The sequence below is a fragment of the Leptinotarsa decemlineata genome, unplaced genomic scaffold (genome assembly GCF_025532065.1).
Source record: "Leptinotarsa decemlineata unplaced genomic scaffold, Ldec_3_MD MMD2_tig00026358_RagTag_RagTag, whole genome shotgun sequence".
Lineage (NCBI taxonomy): Eukaryota > Metazoa > Arthropoda > Insecta > Coleoptera > Chrysomelidae > Leptinotarsa > Leptinotarsa decemlineata.
This window is the reverse complement of record NW_027412703.1, coordinates 31,356-54,614: the sequence shown is the minus strand read 5'-3', so window position 1 is coordinate 54,614 and position 23,259 is coordinate 31,356. Positions and strand designations below refer to the sequence as shown.

The window sequence follows — 23,259 nt, the reverse complement described above, 5'->3', positions numbered from 1 at the left end:
TTTTTACTTTTTGTGTCTACTCTTTTATAAATTTGACTGTTACTCTTTTATATATGCATATCTTTTATATCCTTCATTTTAACATAGTCTGTACTCATGCATCATTTTTATATCAATTATATTTGGTATGTATTTATTTTTTTTAAGTATTTACTACCCAAGCTTTGTCTATAAGATTATGTCTTATGATAATGAAACATATTATTTACCTCCTGGATACCAGTTCATTAATTAGTAATGTCCATCAATTAAGGTCGATAACTTGTCTGAATTTCATTGTAAAGTAGTGAGGAGTACCAGTTCAACTGAGGATGCTACTATGTAGTGAAACGTGTAAGGTTAATAATGACAGAGTGAGGAACACTGGCTCAAGAGTGAGTTGAAAGAAGCTGTCCAACGACCCATTCAGTCAAGGTAGTGTAGAGATAAACAACATATGGAAACCTGTAATCAAGCGGGAAAATGGTGAACTTCCGCTAAACCGGCTTATTTTTATTTTATTGTAGTTTGATTTCACATTCCATTGCCTGATATAATTGATAATTTTAGCTACTCATATCAATTTTATTGGTTCTTTGAGATATTTCAGATCAGTTTAGAATCCAAACTAGTTAAATTCACCATGAAACATTGTCAACCACTTTCAAACACACAATAAAGACTATATTGTGAAAATTTTCAACTATTATCATGAATAGTGATAATTATTCTACTCAATGTCTTGGTAATCATTGCTTGGTCATTTGTTTTTCTTCTCTACTCTTGCATGTGTACTGTAGCTGCCTATTTTTACTATGATTTCGATACCGGATTGACCATTCCCATTATTTCTATATTGTGGTACCCCAATATACCTGCTATCTAAAGATATAACCTTGTTACAAGGTTATATCTTTAGATAGCAGGATTATCAAGGACTGATGCTATGCTAATGTTTTATCTTTAAATATCAACAAAATTAATTTGATATCTTTTCAAGTTCTATTGAAAACTTTTCAATTATAATCAATGAAAGTGTTATCGAGAATAAATTAAGTACTAAATTCCTGGGCATTATCTAAGACTTGAGATTTGAAGATTGTGCAATAAAAATAACTTCAAGAGAATTGCGATCTTCTGCAGCTAAATCTGTTCACTATTAACTAGTAGACTCACACTTGAGACCGTTCTGAGTAGTATGTTCTAGAACCCATATGATTTCTGTGTTTGTACTTCAAAAAAAAGGGTTATACGTTATCTCTTCAAAATGAAACAAGACTCCTGTGGGCCTATATTCATTACAATTAATATTTTGAGAGTTTATGCCATTGTCATAGTAGAAACAGCTTGTTTGATAAACAAACATAGAGTTGAATTTCCTTTGGTCTCCTCTAACTATTCCACTCGTCAGACTGACGATTTCAGACTGCCTATACCCACTTCGACACTTACTAAAAGCTCAGTAATTTACTATGGCCTAAAATTATTCAACTACCTGACAAACGACGTTAAATGTATAGAAAGTCCCTCAGAATTCAGAAAAGCAATCAAAGTTTTACTTCCTGATAGACCCTATTATCGTTTGGACGAATTTTATGATCATAACTTCCACTGACACTTACTCTGTAATTGTGCTATTGTCAAACTAAATTTAAGTTCCATTTAGCATCACCATTTTCATGTTTTACGTTATTACCACACTTTACACACATGGACATTTTTTTTATTGTGGTAAACATCTGTTTTTAGCTTATTTTCAAATGTATATGTGTTTGTATATGTACTTATAATTTTTTTTATAAGATTTAAATTATATAGGTATATGATGCTCGTATACATTATTATCTTATTTACACACGCTTTGTCAATAAAACTCTTCTGACAAAAAAGTTTATTATTATTATTATGGTTCCTATTCCAGTTGTTACTTTTCATTCAGTCTCAATTGACGTCATCTTTGAAATGGAGTGGTGCTGAAACACAAAATCAAAGTATATTTCTCGATATGCTTGTTAAAATTGTTAATACTGTCAATATTATTCCTGAAATTTTTTTGATTTAGGCAATTCTGATTATTCTACTGACGCTGTTGGAGCACCACTACACGTTGACTTCAAAACTTTCCTTTTTCAGGATCTGCCGAAAATCCTGTGTTTACACCTCCCGGGCCATATGTTCTGTCACAGAGGTCTACCCAAAGGGGTGATCAGGGCCCCAGTCTGAAGGGTATCATTGCGACGCCGTCTCCGAATAACTCCTCAACACCGCTGAATGCGGACGCAAAAGTACAGCCCACTCAACAGCATTTGGTAAGTAACTATACTAAAATCAATAATGATTGAGAGTAGAAGTAAGCCCAGTTGACAGCAAATCGGGGGCGTGCTTATTAATTTTTGAGAGGGTTAAGAATGAAAGAAAAATTCTTAGTACAATTAGTTAAAATATTCATACACATTTTTTATTTATTTCATTAAAACTTTGCAATATCGTAATTTACCTAATCGTTGTAGTTATTAGGTGGGCCTTATGAAAACGGAGTAATAATCGTGGTAATTATAGTAGGTACCAAATAAATTAACAATATTAATAAAAAACACTATATATATATATATATATATATATATATATATATATATATATATATATATATATATAACTTTTTTTCACTATTGGGTTGCAGCAATTGATAAGTGAACTCTTTATAACTATTCTCAAGCTTTCGAGTAACTTGAACTCATCGTCAGGGGTACTAGAAAATACAAATTACAAATTTTTGATAATAGAATATAATATAAATGTAAATGTACAAATTTTCGTCTAATCTTCAACCTCAGATTCGTCACTGTTGCTACCGCTATCATCAAAGTGAATTATGATTGGTTCAATATTGTGTTCAATACGGTTGTCTACGTCCCACATTTTTTGCTCCTCTTTTAAAACATGCTGCATGCATTTGTTCCAGTCTTCTGCAGAAACAGTTCGAATAGCTTCTTGTAGGTGATGTTGCACGTCCACTAATTTAAATGTTCTGTTTTCTCGTGCCACATATCCTTTTACTTGCGCCCAGATTAATTCTATTGGGTTTAATTCGCAGTGGTATGGTGGTAACCTTAAAACTGTAATTCCACGACTTAACGCCATTTCATCCACTGCGAATTTTTTATATTTGTCTGTGTGTAATTTTGTTAGCTGAAGTAATTCTGCCTTTAAACTATCTTTGTTATATTGGATGTTCTTATTAATTAACCATTCTTGAATTGCTGCTTTTTTCCATGATTGTTTCGGTAATGGTTCTAAATGTCGACTATGGTATGGGCATTGTCCATGACGATGGCAGACCCAGGTTCCACAAGTTGAATGATGCCTTCAAACCATTTTTCAAACACCTCCGCATTCATCTCTTCATGATAGTCGCCTGTTTTCTTAGATTTAAATATTAATTTGGTACCATAATACCATTTGGTAAAAATCCACTGTCGCTTCCTATATGCGTAACTATCAGACGACTACCTTTTCCAGATGGCTATTTAAACCCAACTGACACACATTAAAGGCTTGTCGTGCACTTGTTATATTACCATCCTGCCATACTTTTTTGACCGTATGTCCTTGGTTAACCCATGTCTCGTCCATGAAGTACAATTTTTTTTTGAGCTTCCGAAATTCGTCAATTTTTCTTAGATAGTTTCTTCTCCATGCTATTATTTCTTGACCTTCAATGAGAATGCTTTTCCTGTCAACTTTTCCGTACGTAAATTTCATTTCGTGTACAAGTTTCCTAACAGTTTTTTTACCCATTTTTGGGACCAATTCATGATCGCTAAGTGCCTCCAGAACTGTTTGTAGTGTGGGCAGCTCATTTCTGAAAAAGAAACTGTGAATAGTTCTGCGTATACTGGTTTTGGCTTTTTCATCAACTGTGATTCTTCTGCTTCTCTTAGTATTTTGTAAATTGATGATTTTGGTACACCGGTATAATCAGAGCACATATCAACTAATTTATCTTTTGTAATTGTGGAACTTAATGATGTAGAAATGCCCGGTTGGTTATTCGGAGGTACACACGTAGAATTACAGCACATATGCACAAAGTCATCTTTTGGTGGCTGATGATCTCTTTCAAGACAGTGATATACTCGCAGTACAATATGTTTTTCTTTTACTGACCGAGACTCCGACCGTTTTACCTTTTTCGACGTGGAAGGCCCGACCATGTCTCCCATTTTTTGAGTAGTTTGAGAACGGTGTAGAAATATAATTATGTAATGCTTAAACACTTATTAGCACTATTATTTTCACCAATTGTTATCACAACACGTCGATTGCTGACTAACTTAACTGAAAAACGTACAATTCACGCTGTATAATTCACAAACCAATGATACGATCATGGCTGCAAGTACATTAGTGAGGACTGCAACGATGAGATGGAAGTTACGGTAAAGTGACAAAGACAGAAATATCGTTGCGTACAGCGTTGCCACTAGTTGTAATAAATATCTAACACTATACAGAAAATAATGAATTTTAACTGATCAGTAATCAGGAAATGTATAAGTATTACTCATTACAAGCTCATTACTGATTTTTGTCATAAATAATACCTTTTAATCGTACTAGTATTGTGTATTATCTATAATTTGCCACAAGCTACAACTCTATTGCTTACTATATTTTGATTCTGCTATAAACTGGTAACGTAAAATTTAGATATGGCAACGTGCTTTACTCTCAATCATTATTGGTTTTACTATAGTTTTAGTTTTGAGAAACCCAGTCAAAGTACTTTTTTGTCGCTGCCACCCCCCTCCACCATGTACCGTCACTGGCAGGCCATGATGAACTCCTCAGTTTCTGACTTCAGCTCACTCTTCCTTAGGAAAGCGAAGGACAGGTACTTCGATAAGCTGAGCAATGTTGTGAAAGAAGACCCCATCCTGTTTTTAGGGGAAGTACAACCGTGGAACGGACGATTTAGGATTCAAACTCCTATGGAGGTGCATAATTTTTCGGGTCTTTACGTCGAGTTAATACAGCTCCTACCAAGTCCACTTAACTATTCCAAACTTGTAACTTAACGACCACTCCCTACACCGTGGGGTAAGTGATTATTGGGTCCGAGAATCATGTACCCTAAGCAAGCGCAGTGAGCCAAGCATGACAGCTTTCTGCATATCTGCCCGGCTAAGATTTCTGCCTTAGTGCGGCAAGCCAGTATGATTTCAAGAAGACCTCGTTCATTGGCTTATGCTTGTGTTTCCGCAGAAGTGAGGTGATCTCTGCGGCTTTTATATGAGCTTTTTGCTGAACAGTTTCCAACTCGGTGACAGAGTTTTGGTCACCTTGTTCAGTGTCGAAAACTAAACCGAGTTCATCAGCTGCTCGGGCAGCTGCCCTTAAGAGAAATGCTCCAATTCCTGTTCTCTCATGCAGAGGAGGGGATCCGAACTCCTGACGCCTTTACAGGCTACCATTCTGTCATGTAGACACTCCAAACTCAAAAGTCCACGGCCTCCCTGTTGTCGGGGGAAGTACAACCATGGAACGGATAATTTGGGATGCAAACTCCTATAGAGATGTATCATTTTTCGGGTCTTTACTGTATTAATAGAAACATAATTTAGATATTGAGAATAACTGAATATTTTGATTGCAAAACAACCACAAATTCATTTATTTTTTTCATTTTTAGACTTTGAAAAACCCTCTTTTCACCCTTCATACGAATCCATATGTGTACATTCCACAGAGTTACAATGTTGCTCAGAACACGACTTCGTACGTCACTGGCTTCCCTGCGCAACCTCAGAGTTATGTTCAGACAGTACCGAGTCAATTCTACAATCCACATTTGGCTGCAGCTTCCAATCATTACAGCAGGATGCCGATCCAAACTCATCCTGTTGAAAGTAAGTACTATAACTTAGAAGAGTTTTGCTCTGATTTTTTCCGTCAAGCCGATAAAATGATGAAGAAATTGAAGGCTAGGCCACCAAACAAGAGTTTTACAGCGATAAAACGTTTCTTCCCAACAGTGTAAAAATAACAGCGGTAAAACCTGCATCCAAAAAATTAACATCTAAAGTCTATCCAAATCCAAGATAGAGTAAAACAAAACAAAACCGAAGCGTGATGTTCACGTGATCGCCCAGTGTCAGATGGAAAGGGCAGCGTTCATTGGTGAATTCGCCTTCTTGGTACGAGTTCGGTACCAGCACAGGGTTGTAATCAGTCGTTTGTGTGGCGTGCGTTATAGTATATTGTTTAAAATTGTTTTCCAAGGTGTCCAGTACAGACACTGCTGATGACACTGTGAGCTATCCTCTGAGTCCAGCCAGGAAACGATCCAAAAAAAGACATTTGAGTGGTGATTTTAAATGTGTTCAAGAAAGAGATGGAAGAAATTTTGACATCGACTGTCGACGAAGTCGTATCGAAAGTTTCCGATAAAATTGGAGTGTATTGCGCTTCGATTCACAATGTTTTACAGGAATATAAACAAAATCATGCATTTCCCAAACCGAATACAAATCAGAATCGTCAAACCATTATAAAATCAATAGATGATGCTGATAAACATGCAAACAGGAGGAAAGTGCATGAGTACTTTTTCAGAAATGAAATACCCACGATAGACAAAGTACTCACAGAAATAAATGAAGATGTTTTATTGCCAAGTTTTTAGCAGTCAACATTATAAAAAGTATTGAAACATTTGAATTTTGTATGGAAAAAACAAGGGCGCAATAGTTTATTATTGGATAGAGAGGAAATTGTGTTATGGAGGAGAGAGTATTTGACCAAAATTAAATATTAAAGGGAACAACAGAGAACAATTTATTATATGGATGAAACCTGGGTTAATGCTGGTCATACTACCCCTAAAGTATGGGTCGATGAAACTGTGACCTCAGCTAGGAGGGCCTTTCTAGATGGACTATCCACCGGATTAACCCATCAGGTAAACTTATATTTATATCAAGACCTGCCTCAATCTCAATATATAAAAAGTAACCCTCGTATTTGTTTTATTTACTTACATACCTCTTCATAATTTCATGTAAAGGAAAACGGCTTATTATTTGTCACATCGGCAATGAGAATGGGTTTGTTGATGAAGGGCTGTGGTGTATTGAGTCGAAGAAAACTGGAGACTATCACGAAGAAATGAACGGTGAATCTTTCGAACAGCGGTTTTCCAAAGTTCTACTCCATCTGGAGGATAATGCTGTGATTGTAATGGACAATGCACCTTATCATTCGCGACGGTCAGAGAAGATTCCGACAACGTCTTCAAAGAAGGTTGAAATCCAAAATTGGCTGCGATCAAAGATTATTAGCTTTGAAAACTCAATGCTAAGAATACAGATACTAAAAATTGTCAAGGAGCGCAAGCTTGAATACCAAAAATATATAGTCGATGAGATGGCAGCAGGCCAAAACATCCAGTTGAATAATTTTGATTAATATTTTGATTAATATTCATTTTGATTTTACATAAAATAAAAAATTATCAATAAAGAAATAATTACGTCTCTTTTCGTATAATGCTTGAGTGCGCTGTGAAAAATCCAATGAAAATCTTTTTATATTACACATATTATCTGCATTTTTCCCGTTAAACTGCAAAACTTGTGCATTTCACTCGTTATTATAAAAAAGTTTTCCTAAGTATGATATAGCATTTGCGATCAACAAGATGTTGGTTCTGAATACGACCCTGGCCAATTCTTGGAATTTTCAATATCACGTGCCTAGGACATGTCAATGTTTACATCCACTCTATCTTGGATTTGAATTTGCTTTAGGTGTTATTATTCTTCAATCATACTTAATTCTGAAGTCTAGTTATGCATCGTTCTCACAATTTGAATCACTGTCAGTGTCCTAATCAAATTGAACCCATGGAATCAAATATTCAACTATAATTGTCACTGAATATTAAAACTTTGCTAATATACCTGTACAGAAATTCAAAGGTTCAATTTGATAATATGATAACCATTAAACTAACCAATGCAATAATAATATGCTTTATTGCCCAAAGTAACTCAGATCTTAGACAAAGCTTTACATTTTATTCAGTCACCATACAACTATATATACATATATAAAAATATAGACATACATTAAACAATTTTATCCAAACACATACAATACAAATGGATACTGAAATAATATATTACTCATTCAAAAGTTTAAAACTTCAAAAATGCTGTATGCAATTCTTTGTCTATATATTAAAAATACAAATGATAAAATAAATTAGAGAAAACTGCCCTCATAGAACTCTTCTGAACCATAATAGGGTCTACCTATAATAAATCTTTTACTAATTTCTGAATTTTGCAATTATCCTCTAAAATTTTAATATGGCCAGGTGAATGAATAAACATCTTAAGACTATTATAATATAGGGAGTCTTTGACAAGAGTAGAGGCTGGTAAGGGTAATCTTAGGTCATTTACTTGACGGAGGGCATAATCATTGAAGTGGCCGCTAAATATCAGTTTATGTTTGTTAATAGATTGTTTCTAGAATAAAAATTTCAAAAACTTGTCAAAATTTTGGTAGTTCAAATGAGGGTTTACAGAACTCTCCACTTTTGGCATTGCACGTGAACCATATAGCTTTCTTCTGTATAATAAAATTGCAATTGAGTTTTGCAAGACACTCTCCAGAAGGAAATTCCATACCTTGAGTGAGAGTCAGTGAGTGAGAAATAAGCCGATTTAGCGGCGGACACATTAACAAACGTTTTGAACTGTAGAAGACCAATTCTGCATATACTTGCCACCTTTTATAAAACAACCTCGATATGTTACATACAGAAATTAAAATCCGAGAATTATTCATTACTAATCACATATTATTTTAAATTAACCTGCTATTTTAGAATCGATATTGTATTGCAATCACTTTTTCCTAAAATCACCTTGAGTAAAGTTCATAGAGTGGAAATTGTTCAATCATTAACTTGGGTGGTATTAATTTTTATTGAGTCAATATATTCACGATACAGTTTTTGGTTACAGATAGAGAACAATTTATCTCTTTGGCAGCTTCAAATCAGAAAGAGCACCAGCCACAAACAACCGTCGATAATAACAAAGCGAGTGGAACCACCACAGGCCAGCCTCTGAGCAACAATATTAGTGTCGACTCCGTGCTGTCACCTCCTAAGTTACTGACGCCAGCGGCGGTCGGCCACAAGAACAAAGTCGGCGAAAAAACAGACACTGGAATCAGGAACGTCTACAAGGTCAAGGACACCGGTAACAAGATTGCCGTCGACGCCAATAACGACCATAGTTTCAAGAAGGGCATATATGATAAGTACAATGCCGGCATCAATAGCGCCAGGAACGATGCTGTCACCAAAAACGACACCATCGTCATTGGGCATGCCGGCACGGAAAGCGCCGTAGGTAAAGAGAGCAATACTAGTGTCACGGACGAGATCGGCGTTAAGAAGAACGCCAGCCTCAAGGACGAGATGGATTCCAGCCTCAAGAACGATGTCATTGTTAAGAACAAAGCTGTAGCCGAAATCGACGCCGGCAGCAAAAATGACGGGTTCGAGAACGACTCTGGCACCAAGGACACCGGTAACAAGATTGCCGTCGGAGCTAATAACGACAATAGTTTCAAGAAGGGCATACACGCCAAGAACACCAAAACCGACGCCGGTACCAAAAATACCAAAACCGACGCCGATACCAAAAATAACGACGGCGTCGAGAACGACTCTGGCGCCAAGGACACCGGTAACAAGAACGCAGCCGGCAATGCCGACACCAAAACCGATGCTGGTACAAAAACCGACGCCAGTACCAAAATTGACGACTCTAACGCCAAGGACACCGGTAACAAGATCGCCGTCGGTGCCAATAACGACAATAGTTTCAAGAACGGCATTAGCGCCAAGAACTATGCCGGTACCAAAAACGATGCCGTTACCAAAAACGATGTCGGTACCAAGAACGACGCCGGCACCAAAAAGAACGACAGCGTCGAAAGCAGCTCTGACGCCAAGGATACCGGTAACAAGATTGCGTTCGGCGCTAATAACGACAATTGTTTCAAGAAGGGCATAAACGCCAAGTACGGTTCCGGCAGCCAGAACGACGTCGGCGTAAATAGTGACACTAGATTCAAGAACGACGTCTACGGCAAGAACGCTACTATCGTCAAGGGGTATGACGGCACGAAAAGCGCCGAAGGTACCGAGAGCGACACCAGTGTCAAAGACAAAATCGGCGTTAAAAAGGACACCAACCTCAAGGACGTGATCGCCGTCAAGAAGGATTCCAGTCTCAAGGGCGATATCGGCGCCAAGTACACCAGCCTCAAGTCAGATGTCAGCGTCAAGAACGACGCTGTGGTTGAAAACGACGCCGGAATCGAAAACGACTTTTCAAATCTCAACGCTTTGTTACCTTATAGGAGAGGTAAGAAATAGTAAAATGTGTATTATTCAAATTTGTCTTGAAAAATGATGGGTGTATTTTGAATTTGAATTCCCAAGTTTCAATACAGAGTGGGTTACTGTACGTACTGGGAAAGAACCTTTCTTGGAGATACAAAAACTCGTCTCTTTGTAGGGGTAATAAATTTTCACCTAAAATTGGTTACAAAACCATTATCCTCCTATGTGGGGTTGGTTTTTATCCAATTTTTTTAATAAAATAAAAATAAAAAAATAAGTTATGAAATTTTTATTAAAAAAACTATTAATACATTGATGGCTGTAGCCGTTACTACGTGGTAGGAAATCATTATGAAGAAAAGAGAATAAACTGTATAAGTTTGAAAATGTCCTTATAGGACGAAACTACAGTTAAGGTAGTTACAAATAAAAATGGTAAAAAACATAGAAAGTTTCAATTCTCTTTTCTTCATAAAAAACTATCATATTATTCTCAATGTTGAGGATAACTTCTATCTTTACAGATGATAATAAGATATCTAATAAATATACAACTGCCAGGGAAAGAACTTTTCACGATAATTTAAAACCAAGTTGAAATAATCTCCTAAATAATTTGGTTTCAAAGGGGATATTGATACTGTAATGGCTGTAGAAAAGATGAAACAGAAAAAGAGAGGAAGGCCAAGTCTGGTTGTGGCGTTTGACCAGCCAAACGATTTTAATACCACGTAGGCACCTGCAATTGAGGGGTTTATGACACGATTGGGAATGCCGAAAAATCTGGGGAAGACATCTATGAGTTTCATAGGAGAGAGAATAGTCACCTGTGGAGCGGTTTCTGAAACGGTGAACAGAGGCTGCCCACAAGACTCTAGTCTGGAACCGACACTATGGCTGATAGTGATGGAGGCATGGTTAAAGCGAATCAGTAGCATGAAAGTTAGTTGGTCAAGGCATTGGTACATTTCGTATACAAGTGCAGGCCTACGCGTATGGCCAGCTGGCTGATAGCATAGAGGATAGATGATATGGGAGGAATGGAAAGCATGGGAGGAGAGATGTATTTTGAAAGGCCCTGTATATACATTGATACCATGTTTTTTTCTGGAATGATGTATTTTGAGACACCCTTTAGACATTGAGGGGCCGCACGTTGAAGTTTTAAACTGTCATATTTTTTCCTAAACCTGAGTCATCATTATTAATATATCACTTTCGCGCTTCCAATATACAATTTTCATCGAGTCGTATTCCTTCATGATCAATTTTGAAACCAGCAACGCTTCAAATGCTACGTCGCCCCATAAACAGCAAATTATTTTACAATCGACAACACCGAAACTGTCGTGCTAGTGCTAGCGACGTATAACCTCGATACCATTTCCATCTCTCTTTCCATCGACTACGTCTCTCAGTCTTACAAACACCCTCCTTTATGTGAAACATAAATTCTTCCCCAAATCTAAGGATATTTTCCTGTCTTCTACAAGCAAATGAGGTTACAATTTCCCTAAAATTCCACGGAAATCCAGAAGTGAGGTTCAGTATAGAAAATGAGTCAAATTTGATCCCGATAAAACAACCGCTATAAATATTAACAATTCGCAATGACTTCCAATATCCCACGTTGGTATCGAGGCTAAGGACAACGTCTACCACGCCGACGTTCTAGGTTCGAATTTCATACCAAAAAGTTTCTTTTTAATTAGGACTCCGTAACTGGTATGTGACAGGGGAGTCCAAGAGGTGAGACGAAGTACTAAGTGGGCCCTAGGGGTAAGGCGGAGTTCCAAGTGGACCTGAGGAGATGGGGCAGAGTCCCAAGGAGGCCACGCTCTTTGAATCTCTCCGATACACATTCCACCCTGCAACGATTACGTCACACATTTCTCTCTTCCACTCGCTAAAGTATCTCTGAAACATCAACCAACGACGCGCGACCTTGAAGTGGGCCAGAAGTCGCTTTGTTCCTCTACTGATTGATTTGAATTTCCCGCTGTACGTGCGGTAGCTTCTGATTGGTCGACTGTATAACGGCAAAAGTGGAGGAGTGGGCTCTGAAAGTCTAAGGCACAATTCACACAGAATGGACGTATGGCAGAGACGTGGCGGAGACCTTTGTCCGTTCCGTGTGAAGGATCTGAGGTCTAAAAATCGCCAGAATGAACCAGCTCAAATTTGCACGTGTTTTTCCATAAGGAGTGGCTTAGAACTCTCTAGCTATATTACTTACATACCAGCTAGTAGGGATAAAAGACCCCCGGTCATATCTTGGAATTGTGGTGGACTCAGATTTACTTTTTATACACCACCATAAGGAAGTGATAGGAAAAAACAGTGTAATCTCGGTGTATGGGGCAAGGGAGATTGAGAACAGAGTGAAAGGAGAAAATAAGATATTTCCTTGGAAGCAAGGCATGTTGCTGGAGGGAATGGAGGACGAAGGAATTACTGAAGTGCATGTGGATGCCAGAGCGAGGTTGGAGAACGGAAGAATGGGGATAGGCTGCGTGTATGAATGGGGGGAGGTTGAATGGATAACAGGGAATGAAAGGATCACCGGACAGAGCAGCGCGAATGAGGCAGAGCTGTTTGTGAGAGAAAGAGTGATCACAATATGTGAAGCATGGATGAGAGCGTGACTGTAATTGGTGACTCTTCCATGGCTGTGGAACGAATAAAAGCAGGGCGAGTGAAGAATAAAAGTGTAGCGATGATTCAGAGGATGATTGAGTAGAAGAGTATAAGTGGGCAGGGAAGAGACATGGCAGAAGGGATATGACTTTGACAATGAAGGCAACAAAAACTGTATAAAGAAACTGCCAAGGGTATGGATTGGGAGAAAAATAGATAGTAAGAATGGGGAGAGAAAGAGGATTAAAGAGAGTATCAGGAAAGAATGGCAATGGGAATAGGAGAGAGGCACGACTGGGCCACTGTTCTACTGATCTATAGAACAGTCTGTTATGAATCACTGAATCAGTCGTGGAAGGCTGTTCAGCTACTTACTGGGCATGGCAACTTCTCGGGATACCTGGAAAGGTTTAACCTGGGACCGGAGGTGCCGTGCCCCTGTGACTATGGGGAACCGGAAACAGCAGAGTATGTGATTAAAAGATGTATGTATGGAGACAGGATTGGATGGTATGAATGGAAGGAGAGCAAGGAACAGACGAATGGAGAAATAATATTGACGATCGTGAACGGAAGAAGGAATGAATGGATACGACTCATAATGGATTGGGCTGATAATGTGGTGAGGGATGAGCGGAATGGAAAGTGGTAAGCTGCCAGATTTTTTGTGTATATTGGCACTGTTGAATCCGACGTAAAGCTGCTATGAGGAGTGATTTGTCTCCCCATTTGGGGCAGGCCATGGAATCTGTGAATATGTATTATAACTCCTTGTACTGTATGTTTTTGTTTGTATTTGGGATGGAATTATTAAGAGTAGGGATACTGTATTATGAAACTTTATTTTTGTTCTTTAACTCTTCCGAATTAGCAAGAACAGGAGAATTGTTAGTTTTAGTATTATTTTTATTTGCATTGTAGGTACCTAATTATTTGTATGATGCCAATGTAGTAATTTTATTTTAACAAGTGGAATTGGGTCTTCTACCCCGTTGGTTTGTTTCTCCATATGTCCGACGTTTCGCGCCGGTTGCACGAAGGGATGGGGGTGAGCTCGGAGGAGTAGGGGTTGCAAAACCTTCGGGCCAGGTCAATGTAAGAAAAGGCATTATTCATTGATAACCTAAGCAGTGCATCTATCTTTAAGCACCTTGCAGCAGCGGGTAAAGCAAGTCTCATATATAAAAAAGGCAATATTATTTTAAAAAAATTAACGACCTCCAATCTGTAGATAGTCTTAGACAGCCTATACAAGGTGACAACATTTCTCCTTTGAATATAATTGTTGTTTTAGGTCAGTGGTCACCAACCAACCCGAATGGTTTGAAAGTTTACAAGCGAGACTTTCTTTTGGCTCTGAAAGACGTTCCGGCGAGTCGGAAAGTTCCGGAAAATATTCCCGACGTTATTTTAGCTGACGGATGTGACGTAAGTATTCTTTTTCTGTGTATACTCTGAGATTCTATAAGTCAATTCATTCGACGATTGAGTTTAAAGAATGACTGATGACTGCTGAAAAATTGATTTTTTCCAGGGTGATGGAAGATCTTCCTTGGCTGGCAGATCTTCCGTGGCTGGCAGACCCTCAGATTTCACGATTAGTTTGCTACGAAAGGCTGGTATGCGTTGAAATTAGAGCGCTTTTCCATTTGTTTCACCTTGAATGTTACTTTCACTTTCAATTTTCGTTATAGTACCTCCAGTCTTTGGTTTTGTATGAATTTTTTCCTTTTCTTTGATTTTTTCGCCGTTTCTTTGATCACCAATGGTGAGATAGACTAAATGAAATGTCTTTTTTGTTAAAATTTTTTCATTTTTGAAAATCCTCTTTTTTCCCAAGTTTTTCATTTGCTCCATAAGAATTCCATTGTTTAAATTATTTTTCTTTCTTCAATGTATTTGTTTTCTTCCCTGATTTCATTGTAGCCATTCCATTCATTTCTTGTTATTATTTTGGGATGTGTGTAGCCTCGATTCACTGGAGTCAGTATTTGTAATACAGAAGATAATGTAGGTACCTGTTTTTCAGTGAGAGAAAATTTTTAATAGTAAAAGTTCATTTCTCTTATAAACTTTTTCAATTTACTTTAAAATTTCTCTAGGAATCTTGTATTTTTTATTCTTCTCGGTAAGCAATTATAAATAGCAATACCTTGGTTAAATAATTATCTGAATGAGACGAACCAGTTTATTTGTCTGGTAATATTTGTCTGAATATCAAAAAGATTTCTTCCTTAATATAAGTTCATAGTCGATTATTTTGCAATCTTTTCAAAGGTTTCAAATTATTTTGGGTGGCAGAAAAAACAAATATAATAACTTTCAAATGTACTTTAGAAGATATGCCTCTAGAAAATGAGAAGATTGAAAATAAAGGTTGCACAAAATTTTTGGGCCTATATATTGACAGTAAATTGAAGTTTGAAGCACATGTCAACCAATTGAAGAATAAAATCTCCTCAGGGTGCTATACAATGAGAATTATTTCAAGGGAACTTGGTACTGCCACGGCAATGAACGCATATCATGCATTAATTGAATCTCAACTGAGATATGCCATTCCTTTCTGGGGGGTATATAACTCTAGTCTGCTAGATTCACTACTTAAACCGCAAAAGAGAGCCATTAGATATGTGTTCAAACTAGGACCGCGCAATTCATGTAGGCAGTTATTTGCAGAAAAAAAAATATTGACAGTTGTGGCTCTCTTTGTAATGGAAACTGCGTGTCTTACACATAAACATAGGTCAAAATTTGAATATATTTTTTCGTGTCATAGCACTCGCCTAAAATCTAAAAATAATTTCAAATTATCATTTCCTTCTTCATCCCTAGTAAAGGACTCCATTTTCTATAACGGTGTTAAAATGTATAATCACTTACCGTCTCATTTTAGAAATAGCTACGGTAGTATTGACAGCTTTAGAAAATACACAAAAAACTTCTCGCGAGCAGACCCTATTATAGTTTGCAAGAATTTTACAATGACAACTTCCAGTGGAATTATAATTTATTGTGGGTACTGTATAGCATACTCGATTAGACTGTTGAATTATAAGTCGTAAAATTGACAAAATGTTCAAATAACTTTTTATGATTGATATATTTTATTTATTTATTGGCACTTATTCTACTGAATGACATTTATAATTGTATATAAATGTATATGTTTATATACTGCTTGTTTATATAACAATTTTATTTTTATTCTATTTTATTTATATTTTACATAATTATGTGTATTTTGCCTAAATTTTATTTCTGTACGTGTATATTCTACTTTGTTAACAAAACAAGAGTTTTTTTGATTGATTGATTGAGATCCCTTAATGGGAATCATGTATGGAAATCTAGAATAAATAAGTGAAAAATATTTTTCAAACAAATTATTGGGACATACATCCTTATTTCGTACAAAATACCTAAAAAGAGAATGATTCTGGCTTTTATTTTTTGTATACGAGGGTGGTCTGAAAAGCTTTCGACATGAAGCACTCGTAAATAAAAGCAAGTGAATTTTGTTGTTCATCTGTTTCGCAAAAGTTTCAACCATTTTTGACGCGCAGTTGTTATGTAACAGTCGTTTGAGTGAGTTGATGTGAGTGTTTTTATGAAAATGGACAAAATCGAGTATCGAGCTGTCAATTAATATTTGAAAGGCAATACGCCTACGCAAATCAAAGATGAGTTGCATTCTGTGTATGGGGACTCGGCATCATCATTTACCACAGTGAATGTGGCCGTAAGAGCTTGGGAGACGATGAACATCGCCAAAGTTCACCAAATGGTGATAGACATCCGCCGAAGGAAAGTGAGAGAGATAGCAGAGATTATGAACATGTCAAAAAGACGTATTTGTCACATATTAAATCAAGATTTAGGCTTGAGAAAGCTGTCCGCGTGTTGGATGCCGCGTTTGCTCACATTAGACCTTGAACGTGTTCGAATGAACATTTCCAACGCTATGTTGGCGCAATTTAGGCACAATAAATCCGAGTTTTGGTGCCGATTAATTACTGTGAAACTTGGATACACGATTATACGTTCGAAACAAAAATACAGTCCAAACAGTGGACTGTAAAGCGGGAACCGGCTACAAAAAAAAGCAAAAACTGTTTTTTCGGCTGGGAAAGTGATGGCGATTGTTTATTTGGATAGTCATGGAGTTATTTAAATCAATTATCTTCAAAAAGGAAAAACCATTACAGAATAATACTAGGCATCATTACTTGACAAGTGGAAATTGCGGAAAACCGGACAAATTTGCAGCACCAAGCGACTCCTTTTTGTTACGTCATCTAAAAATTACGCTCGGAGGACAGAGATTTTCGTAAAATGAAGAGGCAATCACCTTCGTATAATTATTTTGCAGAGAAGTACGCTGAGCAGTATTTGGACGGGTTACAGAGATGGAGGCATCGCTGATAGAAGTTTGTAGAGTAAAAATGAGACTATGCTGAAAAAAAAATCTGGTAGTTTGTTTATAAAAAATTATTTTTTAATCAGAAGAAAGGGGGATGTTGATTTATCAAAATTCAAGGTTAATTTATGTGACTGAAGCCACATTGATATCATACTTAGGTCATTTTGAACATGTCCACATTTGACATCAATGTCTTTACTAAAATATAATAAAGTTGTATCATCAGCATAAAGTTTGACTTGTTCTTCCAGTTTCATCATGATGATGAAACTTAATAAAAAATCTACAAATCATGTTATGTGTATTCGAATTTTCTATTCAAGTTTTTTATTTGTTAAGTTTTCTCCATTTCTACATTTTTGTGTGTTGATAATTTTTATGGTTTTAAGGATAAGGAGACTCAGAGGCTATACAGGACGGTACGATGGATGATATTCAAACTGACGCCTCAGGAAATGGAGAATAACATGATATCAAATGTGAAAAAGATAGACACATGGCAGAAACTTCAGGGCGTCATCGATGTGTGCGTTGACATGGCAACCAGCAGCCGCGACAATGCACTCCATTTCGCAAACCTATGCAAACAGCTGGTCTTGCAGGTGCGTATAATTGTTTGTTTTCCTCAGCTGACAAATGCATAGCCCGTTGTAGTTATTGTCTGTAATTCATTCTAAAAAATGATTATCAAATTGAAAACTTGCGCTTAAATGATATTGAACAGAAACGAAATTCACGAACATATAGATCGATATAGTTGACATAAATACGTTCGCATGGCGCTGCTGTAGCTGACATATTAACGGTAGCGAGCCACGCTTTACAAAGAGGAGATCGATTACATGAATCTATAACTTTTAGTGATTCATATGGAACACTCGCATTTTAATGACAAAATGGTTAAGGCTTTCGCGGCCGAGGTTTTCAGTATCATTATTTTTCGGGTTTGAAGGCCGGCGATTTTTGAAATTTCTTCCTGGCGTTTAACTGGTGCGAGTGGCTAGATTCTTCAGAGGTTTATACATCGTGAGTTTATCTCCGATGACTGGATATTACTGCTGCGTGAAGCTTATTTATGTTGACTCATGTCGTTTGGTGTGCTAATACCTGTACCTGGATTAGGTAAGTTGTCAATAACATTCGTCGACCCTTTTCTACATGCTGTCATGCTCTTTGCTATCCTTGAACTTCTTAGAATGGGATTCCATATTTAATTGAGGTTCACCGCTTCTTCTTTTCTGTTGAAATTAGCCGTGTGTTTGTGGATCTCTTTTGTCTTTAGACGACCTGAGACTCTGTTATATCTTCTTGGTGGGTTTCAAAACGCTGTCATGTACCAAAATCCTTCGTAGACCGTTGATACTATGGAAGAAATTCCTTTACGAATTAATGAATATCCCTTAATTTAGTCGAAATGTTAGCCATGTTTCTGATACTCCAAAAATATCAAATTTCTCTTTTAATAAAAGGGATTTGAATTCGGCACAATGGCAAATCAAAGACCTAGTATTGAGAAATGCAACAGATATTTTCCTCACATTTCCACCTGCAATATTTCTATATTACACTGTCGAGAAAGAATTATATAAATTGAAGAAGAAAAAAATGAAATATCAAGCAAAATTCTCTCTCAAAGTAAAAAAATATGTATTTCCCGATGTGTCATTTTTGTGTATCCGTGAATTTATTAAAGTTTCGTCTGATCTCAGTAGAGTAATCTTTCCACCAACCACAGTAAGTTGGTACGCCTGGATGGTTTACCTGTATGGGTTACCTTTAAAGCATAAATAGGGTTAGCTCGCATTAGTTTCTATTTTAATCTTCCTCTTTGAAGATGATCACTTGGTGATCGAAACACGTGTCGAGGTGTTGAAAATAACGATTTGGTGGTGGGAAAAAAATGCAGTAATATTCATTACTACACCAAAGATTCCAAACAGTGCATCATAAGTACTATCACTTTAAACTGACAAATAACATTTGTAATGTGATTTATTCATATAAATAACATAAAGATAAAATGGAATAAAATATCATATCATAAATACTGAAAATTCAAACTTCTCTCGTGAGCTCGCAAATATATACTTCGACTGAAAGATCCTATACACGTTTAGTATGAGTCCGCTCATGACATCTCAAATTGCTACGGTAGCCAAAAGACTTTGAACAGATTTTACACTGAAATGGCTTTTCTCCAGTATGAGTCCTCTCATGACGTCTCAAGTTGCCGCTTGTAGCAAAAGATGTTGAACAGATTTTACACTGAAATGGTTTTTCTCCAGTATGAGTCCTCTCATGACGTGTTAAAGTGCTACTTTCAGCAAAAGATGTTGAACAGACTTTACACTGAAATGGCTTTTCTCGAGTATGAGTCCTCTCATGATGTCTCAAGTTGCCGCTTGTAGCAAAAGATGTTGAACAGATTTTACACTGAAATGGTTTTTCTCCAGTATGAGTCCTCTCATGACGTGTTAAAGTGCTACTTTCAGCAAAAGATGTTGAACAGAATTCACACTGAAATGGCGTCTCTCCGGTATGAGTCCTTTCATGACGTTTCAAACTGCTACTTTGAGCAAAAGATGTTGAACAGGCTTCACACTGAAATGGTTTTTCTCCAGTATGAGTCCTCTCATGAGTTCTCAAATTGTCACTTCCAGTAAAAGATGTTGAACAAATTTTACACTGAAAGGGTTTTTCCCCAGTATGAGTCCTCTCATGACGTCTCAAGTTGTCGCTTGTAGCAAAAGATGTTGAACAGATTTGACACTGAAATGGCTTATCTCCAGTATGAGTCCTCTCATGACGTCTCAAGTTGCTACTATCGGCAAAAGATGTTGAACAGACTTCACACTGAAATGGTTTTTCTCCGGTATGAGTCCTCTCGTGACGTGTTAAAGAGCTACTTTGAGCAAAAGATGTTGAACAGGCTTTACACTGAAATGGTTTTTCTCCAGTATGAATCATCTCATGATTTCTCAAATCTCTGCTTTTAACGAAAGACTTTGAACAGACTTTACACTGAAATGGTTTGTCTCTAGTATGAGTTCTCAAGTCCCCTCTTCTGGTGAAAGTCGTTTTAAAGACTTCGTAGTGAAAGAGTCTCTCCTTTCTAAGGACCATCTCATGACTTCGTAAATCACCATTTCCAGAGACAGACCTCTTTGGTAATCCGGAATCTGTGAAAAATATATTTACATTAATAGTAAACTGTAAATTTAACAGATTTGATGGACGAATTGTTTAAACTACGTATGTAGGTGATAAACCCTCCAGCCACAATCCATAATAAAGTAAACAAATATAACATCTGGTTAATAATTGAATTAATGCAACATAGCGTAACATACATTATAAAAAAAATATATATTTCAGTTTTCCACAGAAAGAAGAGGTTAGAAAAATTTTAATTCGAAAAACTAAATCAGAGCAAAAACTTTCTACACTAATCTTTTCCAAAACGGACGAACAAGAACGTCATTCAATCAGTCCTAAAGATATGAGGCGTTTCAAAGGAAATAACAAGTAATTACCTGAATCAGCATCTGGTAAACATGGCTCCTCGTCCTCGGTCATATCCTCCCCTTGCATATTTTTGAGCCGAAGACAGCAGCATTCAGGATCGGAACCAATGGGGCTGAAGAAATCTGTCGGACTGCAGAAACAGCCACCAGAACAGTATCTGCATACTCTCCGGATTTCCCCAACTTCACCTTCACCATAATATTTCCGCTCCTCATTTTTGTCACCGGCATTAGTAACACTATTGTTACCCGTGGGGTTTACTCCAGAATTTGAATACATTTCGTCTTCCACAACTATATGAGAAACAGCCAAACTTATTTTCATTAAATACAATAGAAAAATATTTCGCTACAAGACACAGTATTGAACTCTCACAATCATCAATCAGAAATGGTCCTAATCACAGTAGACTCTCAATTTATATATCATAGAATTTTGGGAGAGGTAGAAAATATAAGATGTACCTGGGAAATTTCTTGGAAAGTCAAAGAGGTAGCCTTAATGACATCAAACCTATTACCTGGAAACATCTGATACTGCAAAGGGACAAAGGTAAGGGATGGATGGGGACTTTTGACATTTCATTTACAATGACGTATTTAAGGTCTGTATAAAAATTCAGCTTGTTGGTAATTTTTGCAACCTCAGCCTTTTTTTTTTGTCTATTTTGTCTGGACTATATACGGGATACCATTCGAGTGTGGCAAGTCCTATATCGCTGAAACAATCATCCGATTATTGGAATACTCGGATGCCGAGGGCGTTGGGCGTTGACCATCTGTCGTCCCCCTAAGAACTACAACCGTCAAATTATTTTTGTTCATCTGATTGGTGTTTGTAGGTTCCATCGGAAAATAGTCAACCACATCGGCCGATCTACACTGATTTTACAAAAGAACTAATTATTAAATGCCACATGGAATTCGAAAAACACTCTGTCAATGAATCTAGAAGAAACTTCATCCTGAAACAGATTCAGGAAAGCAATGATCCTGAAGAATTGAAGTGCCTGCAGTTCGAATTGGAAAGGCACAAAAAATTGAGGACACGGGCCATGGCAATTATGAGTTTCATGGGTAGGTATTGATTATGATGATAAATAAAAAAATTAGTTGAAAGAAAAATTAAAAAAAGAAACTACGTGAAAAAATAGGATTTATTTCAATACTAGTAGTTGTGTTAAGCCGATTTCGGAACCTCACCCACTACTTGAAACCTTGAACTACGTTATAAGACGTAGCCGAGGTGACTTTGAGGGAGTGTTTTGAGTTTGACCTTGATTCATACTTCGTGTCACGTAACTATCATGAAGTTTTAAGGATTCGACCATGAATGACCTTCAACTGCGTAGACTAGGTGCCTTCTAGACTTTCTGCTTTGACGTTAAATGACCTTCAGCAACATCATATTGTGATTTTGAGCGCTGGATATATCTTGTTGATTGAACATGAACGCCCAGCCTGTGGTAAAGAATTACCCCCTCCTCACCGTTTCAAATTCAGTTGGAATAACCCAACGTATTCAAATAGATGAATAAAAGGAGTGTTGCAAAGTGACGAGTAGTGTTGCTGGGTATACACGTCAAGTGTATACCATGATTTCACCATAGTCGGAATAGGTCTATAACGTGTGGTGACCATTCTGGCTTCTCCTGTATATGTGTTCCTATACCTGTCGATATATTCTATTATAAAAAAACAAGAAAGCATAAGGTTGTCATAATAAGAAAAGTAAGGTTGTTAAAAATTGATTATTTCAAAAACTAAAATTTTGAATAAAAGTATTTTGAGTTGTTCTAAGCAAGAATCAATTCCATAATGTGACTGCATCATGGATTTCTTTGAGCACCTCTCATCGTCTGCTCCTGGGTACCACTGTCTGGCGCCTTTCTTCTGCACCGTCTTCAGACTCCAACACCCGCTTCAGAACCCCGTTTTCCAAGGTAAGGAAGTTCCATTGTGCCTAGTAGGACTTAATCGCTAGCGAATAACCTGCTACCTCCTGCCACGATGGTCTTCGGTTACTTTTCTTCCATCGGATGACTAAACCAAGATCTGGGTCTTTTTCTTGGTCTTCCTTGATCTCATCATCCTCCCAGTTGACGTCCACAGCTCTAGTTCTACAAATAGCTGCTTCCTTCTCTTCTGCTCGTCGGCAATGTGAGCAGTCATCGGGGCATGGTCTCCGTGATAGGGCATCTGCGTTTTTATGGCTAGTCCCAGCTCGATGTTCTATTTCGAAGTCAAATTCTTGTAGTCTCTCAATC

At 37.2% G+C, this 23,259-nt stretch overlaps 2 protein-coding genes across 4 annotated transcripts in view; one reads left to right on the top strand and one right to left on the bottom strand.

The window, feature by feature from the left end:
* Window positions 1–23,259, top strand: part of LOC111511449 (uncharacterized) — a 45,004-nt gene that overhangs the window by 2,313 nt on the left and 19,432 nt on the right. For 2 of the 3 annotated variants that reach the window (XR_012467911.1, XM_074184681.1), the window contains exons 2-7: window positions 2,113–2,288; window positions 5,672–5,888; window positions 9,015–10,430; window positions 14,340–14,473; window positions 17,858–18,070; window positions 21,835–22,069. Coding sequence is in view for 2 of the 3 variants with exons in the window: in XM_074184681.1 (XP_074040782.1) it covers window positions 2,113–2,288; window positions 5,672–5,888; window positions 9,015–10,430; window positions 14,340–14,473; window positions 17,858–18,070; window positions 21,835–22,069 (2,391 nt within the window). In the remaining variant the exon portion in view is untranslated. The remainder of the gene's footprint in view (window positions 1–2,112; window positions 2,289–5,671; window positions 5,889–9,014; window positions 10,431–14,339; window positions 14,474–17,857; window positions 18,071–21,834; window positions 22,070–23,259) is intronic. The other variant, XM_074184682.1, reaches the window with a different exon arrangement.
* Window positions 19,440–21,832, bottom strand: LOC141486547 (uncharacterized). The gene is made up of 2 exons (XM_074184687.1): window positions 21,002–21,832; window positions 19,440–20,647 (listed from the first exon to the last, which is right to left on the bottom strand). Exons 1-2 carry the CDS (start codon window positions 21,315–21,317, stop codon window positions 19,572–19,574), a joined length of 1,392 nt encoding a protein of 463 aa, XP_074040788.1. The 5' UTR covers window positions 21,318–21,832; the 3' UTR covers window positions 19,440–19,571.

Bases quoted from the DNA above. Each gene is read 5' to 3' on its own strand.
- LOC141486547 (XM_074184687.1), bottom strand. From the start codon at position 21,317: ATGAAAATAAGTTTGGCTGTTTCTCATATAGTTGTGGAAGACGAAATG. The intron at 20,648-21,001 runs GTAATTACTTGT...TATTTTTCACAG, and splicing joins TTTACCAGATGCTGATTCAG to ATTCCGGATTACCAAAGAGG.